Raw genomic sequence first — 7,853 nt, forward strand, 5'->3', positions numbered from 1 at the left:
ATTTGATATACAAATACTTGTTAAATACACACTTTCTGTCCAGGGGGCCCAGGCTTTCCAGGCGAGCCATCCTGTCCTGGTTTTCCAGGCTCTCCAGGTAATCCTGTGGTTCCTGGAATTCCACTGATACCTATAAACATGGATAAGACAAGCATATTGCTCATATATGGATACAATTACACAAAGATCTTGTTGACGTCTTGTCAATTTTTATGAAATTCATAATTTTCTCAAGGTACATGACTTGAGGAAAGTCTTTGTTGAACTTTTGTTCCTTAATGTACTTTTAAGTTTTAAATAGCTCACCTTTAGGACCTGCTGGACCAGGAAATCCAATGCCCGGTAGTCCATGATCACCCTTTTCTCCAGGAAAACCTGGTAACCCTGAATCTCCTGGAGGACCTCTGTCACCTGCAATAAACATCATGGATGTTGAACTTCAAATTATTTTGTTCTTCCACCTCAGTTATTTAATTGCTTAAGGACAAGCTTAAGTTAACAAAAAAAACATCCTAAAAGCAACAGTTAAAACCAACATTCTTAGTTAAAATACATGTTGACAGTGAAGATGTTTACCTTGAAGTCCAGGTAGACCAGTTTCTCCACGTGGCCCAGGTGCCCCCTGAGGTCCAGGAGTACTAACCCCAACACCTGGATCACCTTTTGCACCTGTTGAATAAAAGGCACAGATACAGTAAAATGTATTCTTTACTGACCCATCAGCTGTGTGAGAAAAATAATCATGCTCACCAGGTGGTCCAGGAGATCCATGCACTCCTGGTCTTCCCTGACTCCCCTTCTCTCCAGGCTCTCCTGGTCGGGCGTATCCTGGTAACCCTGGAGGACCCCTTTCTCCTGGGGGTCCGATAAGACCAGGGTCCCCATCAGGTCCACGCTCACCTTTGATACCCTCTTTGGCCTGGGAGGAAGATTTAATCCTTAAAGAGGGCTTTGTTTGGGTTTTTGTTTGTTTGTTTGTTTGTTTGTTTAAAAAATATTTTGCCAGAAAACAGAGTGAATGCTTCATGGTGAATACAAGTGTAACTGCAACAAATTTAGTTTGATTTGTGCACAAAGAAGAGACAATAAATTCCTCCAACTTAAAGGAATATTTTCTTTATGTGCGCTTGCGGGAAATTTATGAACAAATAATATCTTACCTGTTGTAGATACTTCTTTTAACAACCTCAGTTTGGAGAAATAATTTAATTCTAAGAAACTAATAACTAGACTGAATGAGGCCAAGACTAAAATGAATTGATATTGTCATTAAACTAGTTTAATCAGTGATGACAATGAGATATTTTATAAATAAAATTGTTTCAATCAGGGAAAAAAAAAAAAACATTCCTAGAATTGCCTCTGGTTCTGTGTCATATGAGACAACTTTGAAAATGTCACTAGAATCTTATTTATGTTTGGACTGTTTTTGTCCTGTTCAGCTCTCTGAATTGTCAAAGCTTCATCCAAAACCATCTACATGTCTGTTAGATCCCATTCCAACAAGGCTATTTAGACATATTTCCCTTAATTAATAACCACGTCTTAGATCTGCTTAATTTGTCTCTAAGATTGTTGTAATTAAATCTTTACTTAAGAAACACAATTTTGACTCAGGATTCCTAGTCAACTATAGACCTAAATCTAATTTAACGTTCATCTCAAAAATTTGAGAGAAAATAGTTGCTAGTCAGTTGTGTGATCACCTGCAAAGAAATAATCTGTTTGAAGAGTTTCAGTCAGGGTTTAGAGGTCACCATAGCACTGAATCTGCACTGGTGAAAGTTACTAATGATATCTTCATGGCCTCTGACAACTGTCAGGTATGTATACTGGTCCTGTTAGACCTCAGTGCTGCATTTGATACAGTTGATCACAATATTCTACTACAGAGACTTGAATGTGATATTGGAATTACAGGAATGGCTCTAAATTGGTTTAAATCATATTTATCAGATAGATTCCAATTTGTAAATGTAAATAATGTATCTTCATCAAACACCAAAGTTAGTAATGGAGTTCCTGAGGTTTCAGTGCTTGGACCAATACTCTTTACCTTATCTATGATTCCATTGGGTGATGTTATTAAACAACATGGGATAAATTTTCATTGTTATGCTGATGATACACAGTTATATTTGTCCATGAAACCCGATGAATGCAATCCGTTTCTTAGACTACAAGCATATAAGACATAAAAACCTGGATGACCCTAAACGTTCTGCTTCTGAACACAGACAAGACTGAGTTTTTAGTTTTTGAACGTGAGCATCTTGGGAATTAATTTTTCAGTCTTTCGCCCTCCTTGGGTGGCATTAATCTGTCCTCTAGTTCTAATGTTAAAAATCTTGGTGTTATTTTCGATCAGGACATGTCTTTTAGCCCCCACATTAAAAACGTCACTAGAACTGCTTTCTTCCACCTACGTAATATTGCTAAAATTAGAAACATCTTATCTAAAAATGATGCAGAAAAACAGGTTCATGCATTTGTCACTGGACTATTGCAATGGTTTATTATCTGGATGTCCAAATACTTCTTTAAAACATCTTCAGTTCATCCAAAATGCTGCTGCTAGAGTCTTAACTGGAGTTAGTAGGAGAGATCATATCTCTCCAGTTTCAGCTTCTCTCCATTGGCTCCCTGTCAAGTCCAGCATTTAATTCAAAATCTTACTTGTAACCTACAAAGCTCTCAACAACCTAGCTCCATCTTATATTTGAGATCTTATTGTTCCACATTTTCCTAACAGAGCACTTCACTCTCAGACTGCAGGCTTACTCATGTCCTAGAGTTTCCAAAAGCAGAATGGGAGGAAGATCTTTCAGTTATCAGGCTCCTCTTTTGTGGAACCAGCTTCCAGTTTCTGTCCGTGAGGCTGACACATTGTCCAGTTTTAAGACTGGGCTTAAGACTTTTTTTTTTATATAAATCCTATAGTTAGGGCTGTCTTGTTATGCTGCCTTAAGCTTACACTACTAGAGGACAAATTGACCTCATTTCCTTAAATGATTTGCTAAAATTTAATAGTTTTCATTTGATACTATTTCTGTCTTAATGTGATTTTTGACCTGCCATTGTGTATCTGTTCCTCTCAAACCCAGCCAGTCGAAGCAGATGGTCGCTTGTCCTGAGCCTGGTTCTGCTAAACGTTTCTTCCTCATGAGGGAGTTTTTCCTTTCCACTGTCACCTTCATGCTTGCTCAAGATGAGAGTTCTATGATGGAGTTAAATTCAAAGCAGTCTGCTCCTCTGATAAATAATGTTAAATTATTGTTTTTATATATGAATGTTTCTGTTCAGTGCCCTGAGATGACTTCTGTTGTGACTTAGTGTTATAGAAATAAACTGAATTGAAATGAATTTAATTGAAACTAAAAAAAAAATCCTACCAGGTCTTTTTTATTAACCCCTATATATGTTTGTAAAATTTAAATTAAATGATTACTTATATAGAAAATAATTATTTTGAAGTGTACAGCAGCAGCTTTCTGTGCCATTTCTAGTGCAGCCTGAGGCACTCCTGCTAGGAATATCGCAATGTTTCTGATTAATTAAATGTGTCTGCCAATTTGCTGGTAAAAAATATTAGTAACTGACTTCACATGAAAACATACAAAAGTTTTAAGAATAGTTTTAAAATGACAGAAATCCACTTTGTTTTTGCCCTATCTCAGTTAGCTTTTCAATCTGGTCACAGTTGAACTTTGTTTCTCCAAAGTGAGATTGTTCAAAAAGCTATCCACAACAGGTAAGATATTTACTGTTCATAGTGCTTCCACAAACCCCACTCAATCGGTGTGAACTATCCCTTTAAAATACTTTGCCTTTTAATCTCAGTTAAAATTGATACGTGTTTTGGAAATCTAGTGTAGGAACAAACTAGTAGCCACATTTGCTAGACTCCAGCAGGAATAATGTTCCTGGAGGAGGTCATTTCAATTTTACAACAAATACATTCAGCATTCAGTATTAAATTTGTATCAGTGATTCCACTAGAAGTGTTAGAAATAACCTGTGTAAAATGAAATGCCAACTTATCACAAAATGATTTGAATACTCTTACAGCTATTGTCGCTAAACTTAGGAAGCAAATAAAGTTTTGGCGACTGCTATTCACTGTGAAAATATTCATCAATAAACCAAAATAAGTCCGGAGAAGCTTGTAACCCAGCAGGCTACAAAAATTTCTAGAGGTAATAGCAATTATTGAGTGAAAAGGAAAACTGATGCATTGGGTGGTGATGTAATGTTCTGGTTTCCTGGGCCTGATTAATCCCATTCATACACTTACTGGTTCTCCTTTGGGACCCTGTAGACCCTGGAGGCCATCTCTTCCTTGAAGTCCATCCTGACCTGGCTGCCCCTGTAAACCAGGATGACCAGGAAGACCTTTTTCCCCTTTAAAACCTGGTGCTATGTAAATGTCTCCTGGTTCACCAACAGCACCAGGGGCTCCCATCAGTCCAGGACTTCCTGCAGAGCCCTGCAAAAATGCACATGCAACAAAAATATCAGTAATTTATCCTCAAATGTTTAGTCTCCCTGTTTCCTTTCCCTTAATGTCATAATTAAGCATCTCGTTGATGTTTTGTCAGTGCAGAATATTCTACTCACAGGAGTTCCAGGTTCTCCAGGGAAGCCAGGACGACCCTTTTCTCCTTTAAAACCACCCGGACCTGGAGGTCCTGTCAAGTAAAACACAGAAAGTGTATATTTTAAGCTCGTTCAATCCTCTTATTAGTGGTGCTCAAAAATCCAAATTGTGTTTCCGACTATTAACAGTTGATGCAGAAACACCCAGAACACAAATTTCCACTCAATAAATGAAATCTAACCTAAATATGATCAAATTAATCCAAAATATTTAGAATTGCACACAATTTGAGGAATTTTGAATTTACACGATTATAATATCAAACTGTGCGACCAACGTTCTCCAAAGAGAAGTCATTGCGAGAGACAGCTGGATTATAAAAGGACACCTTTGTTGTATTTAAAGAACATGGTGTCACAGTTTTAGGATAATATTGTGAATGTTTATGAAGCATTCACACTGTTGCGATGCATTTTTCTTCCGTATGTTTTTCGGCGCGATTCTCCTGCAATTTTCAAGCTATTTCAACAAATCATAAATCAAAACGTTCAGCTCTTTCAGGGAAATTCTTCGGTTACTTTTGGTGTTGGTGCAACTTAAGCTTTTAGAAATATTTAGTCTTTTCTAGTTTTTTTTTTTTTTTTTTTTTTTTTTTTGAAGAAAATGAACTGAGCTTATTTTGCATCCTTCAAATATTTAGATCTGTTTACAACCTTTTACTGCTCCTTTCACATTTTGTTCTGGCTCAGCATCTTTGTGCAAATGTAAACTTCTTTCAGCTAATTTCAGCTACTTTCAGCTGTTTTTTCAGCTGTTTTGTGCTCTTTTCAGATTCTTTCTGCCAACTACAATATTTGTGTGCTTTTTCTAACTTCTTTCTGCTAATTTCAGCTTGTTATGCTCCTTTCAGCTTATTTCTACAAGTTTCAATTTTTACTACTATTTCAGCTACTATTTATCTGTTTGTGCTAATTTAAGCTTTTTAAGCTAATTCCACATTTTTGGCACTCATTTCATCATTTTTTAGTCTAATTCAGCAACAGTGTACTCTCTCCACTTCCTTTTGGTAATTCCAGTTGCTTTCTTCTTTCTAGCAAATTTTCAGCAGTTATTTTGCTAATTTCAGCTTTTTTTGAATTTCTACTTATTTGTGCTCATTTCTGCTTCTTTCAGCAAACATGTTCTTCCTGCTTTCTTCTACTAATTTAAGCTTGTTCTACTTTTTCAGCTAATTGTTTAGCAATATTTTTTTTACTAATTGCAGCTGTTAAATTCAAGTTTTATTGTGGTAATTTCTGCTACTTTCAGCCTAATTTACTTATTTCTGTTAATTCCAGCTTGTTGTGCTCCTTTCAGCTATTTTATTCTAGTTTAAGTTGTTTCTGCTATTTCAGCTACTTTTTAGCTGTTTTGTGCTAAACTTTTTCAGCTTATTCCACATTTTTTAGCTCTTCTTTCTGACTTTTCAGTAATCTTTTGTTAATTTCAGCTTTTTTAAGCCAATTTCCTATGTTCGGCTCATTTCTGTTTATTTAAACATAATTCAGCAAATATGTGTTCTTTCTGCTTTCTTCTTCTAATTTAAGCATGTTCTTCCATTTCAGCTACATTTCTGCATGTTTATAGCTATTTCCAGCCGTTTTTCAGCAAGGTCTTCAGCAATAAGCATTCACAATGCATTTTTGCAGGAAATGCAATTTCTCAGTTGAGGTTTAAATTTGGTCTTGTTCTCTTTTAGATATTTCACATTTAGTCAGTCTGTTCGTGTTTTATTTAGATCATCATTGCCTTTATTGTTCTTCATGAGTCTACAAATTCCATATGTGTGACCACTGGTTACTTACCTTGCTCTCCTTTGACACCCTCTGGTCCAGGTGGACCAGTACCCTCACAGCTAAGGCAGGCGTCTCCTTTATCACCTAAAAGTGGGGGAAGCCTCATCAGTACAGAAACTATGTTTTGACAAAACAACTTAAACTTGATACACAATATCTTTGAATATCCTGCTAGAACCATAGTAAAACTACATGAGCTTCACATGTGAAAAGTGAATGGTGAAATGGCGTGACATGCATGAAACACATTTTGCACATATATGATTTTGGAACATTTATACCATGTTCACATGATCCAATAGTTCACATAGTTTTATCAGATCATTCACAAGTGGGTACACTGTGGGGGGTGCTCCACGAGTATGGAATGGGGGCTCGTTTCTATGGACTGTTCGGTCCCGATACAAGCGGTGCGAGAGTTTGGTTTGTCTTGCCAGTAGGAAGTCAGACCCCTTCAGGGTGGGAGTTGGACTCCACCAGGGCTGCCCATTGTCAATGATTCTGTTCATAACTTTTATGGACAGAATTTCTTGGTGCAACCAGGGGGCAGCGGGAATCCAGTTGGGTGGCCTCAGGATTCCATCTTTGCTCTTTGCAGATGATGTGGTCCTGTTGGTGTCATTGTGCCGTGATCTTCAGCGCTCATAGGAGCAGTTCACAGTCAACTGTGAAACAGCTGAGGTGAGAATCAGCACCTCCAAATCTGAGGCCATGGTCCTCAGTCGAAGAAGGGTGGAGTGCTTTCTTCAGGTCGAGGGTGAGGTTCTGCCTCAAGTGGATGAGTTCAAATATCTTGGGGTTTTGTTCACGAATGAAGGAAGAACAGAGCGTGAGATTGACAGATGGATTGGTGCAGCATCTGAAGTATTGTGGACTCTGTACTGGTCCGTTGTGGTGAAGAGGAAGCTGAGCTGTAAGTCAGTCTATGTTTCTACCTTCACCTATGGTCATGAACGCTGGGTAGTGACCGAAAGAATGAGATCACAGATGCAGGGGGTTGAAATGAGTTTCTTCCGCAGGGTAGCTGGACTCTCTCTTAGAGATAGGGTGAGAAGTTCAGTTATCTGGCACAGACTCAGGAGTAGAACCGCTGCTCCTCCACATCAAGAGGAGCCAGTTGAGGTGGTTCGGGCATTTGGTAAAGATGCTCCCTGGGCGCCTCATAGGGAGGTGCTTTGGGTATGTCCAACTTGGAGGAGACCTCAAGCAAGATCCAGGACACCCTGAAGAGACTATATCTCTCAATTGGCCTGGGAATGTTTTGGAGTCCTCCTAGAAGAGCTGGAAGAGGTGGCTGTGGAAAGAGATGTCTGGGGACTCCTGCTCAAGCTGCTGCCCCTGAGTCCTGACTTAAAAATAAGCAGAAGATAATGGATGGATGTATGGATGTATGGATGTATGGATGTATGGATGTATGGATG

The 7,853-nt window shown here is 38.2% G+C and overlaps 1 protein-coding gene across 1 annotated transcript in view; it reads right to left on the reverse strand.

Moving 5' to 3' along the window:
- Nucleotides 1-7,853, reverse strand: part of col4a1 (collagen, type IV, alpha 1) — a 54,021-nt gene that overhangs the window by 18,344 nt on the left and 27,824 nt on the right. The window contains exons 23-29 of the mRNA XM_037686183.1: nt 6,442-6,516; nt 4,618-4,688; nt 4,295-4,486; nt 751-919; nt 577-669; nt 307-411; nt 33-130 (exon numbers count right to left, since the gene is read on the reverse strand). Coding sequence (XP_037542111.1) covers nt 33-130; nt 307-411; nt 577-669; nt 751-919; nt 4,295-4,486; nt 4,618-4,688; nt 6,442-6,516 — 803 coding nt within the window. The remainder of the gene's footprint in view (nt 1-32; nt 131-306; nt 412-576; nt 670-750; nt 920-4,294; nt 4,487-4,617; nt 4,689-6,441; nt 6,517-7,853) is intronic.

This window comes from Nematolebias whitei, chromosome 13 (genome assembly GCF_014905685.2).
Source record: "Nematolebias whitei isolate Nwh7 chromosome 13, NemWhi1, whole genome shotgun sequence".
Taxonomy (NCBI): Eukaryota; Metazoa; Chordata; class Actinopteri; order Cyprinodontiformes; family Rivulidae; genus Nematolebias; species Nematolebias whitei.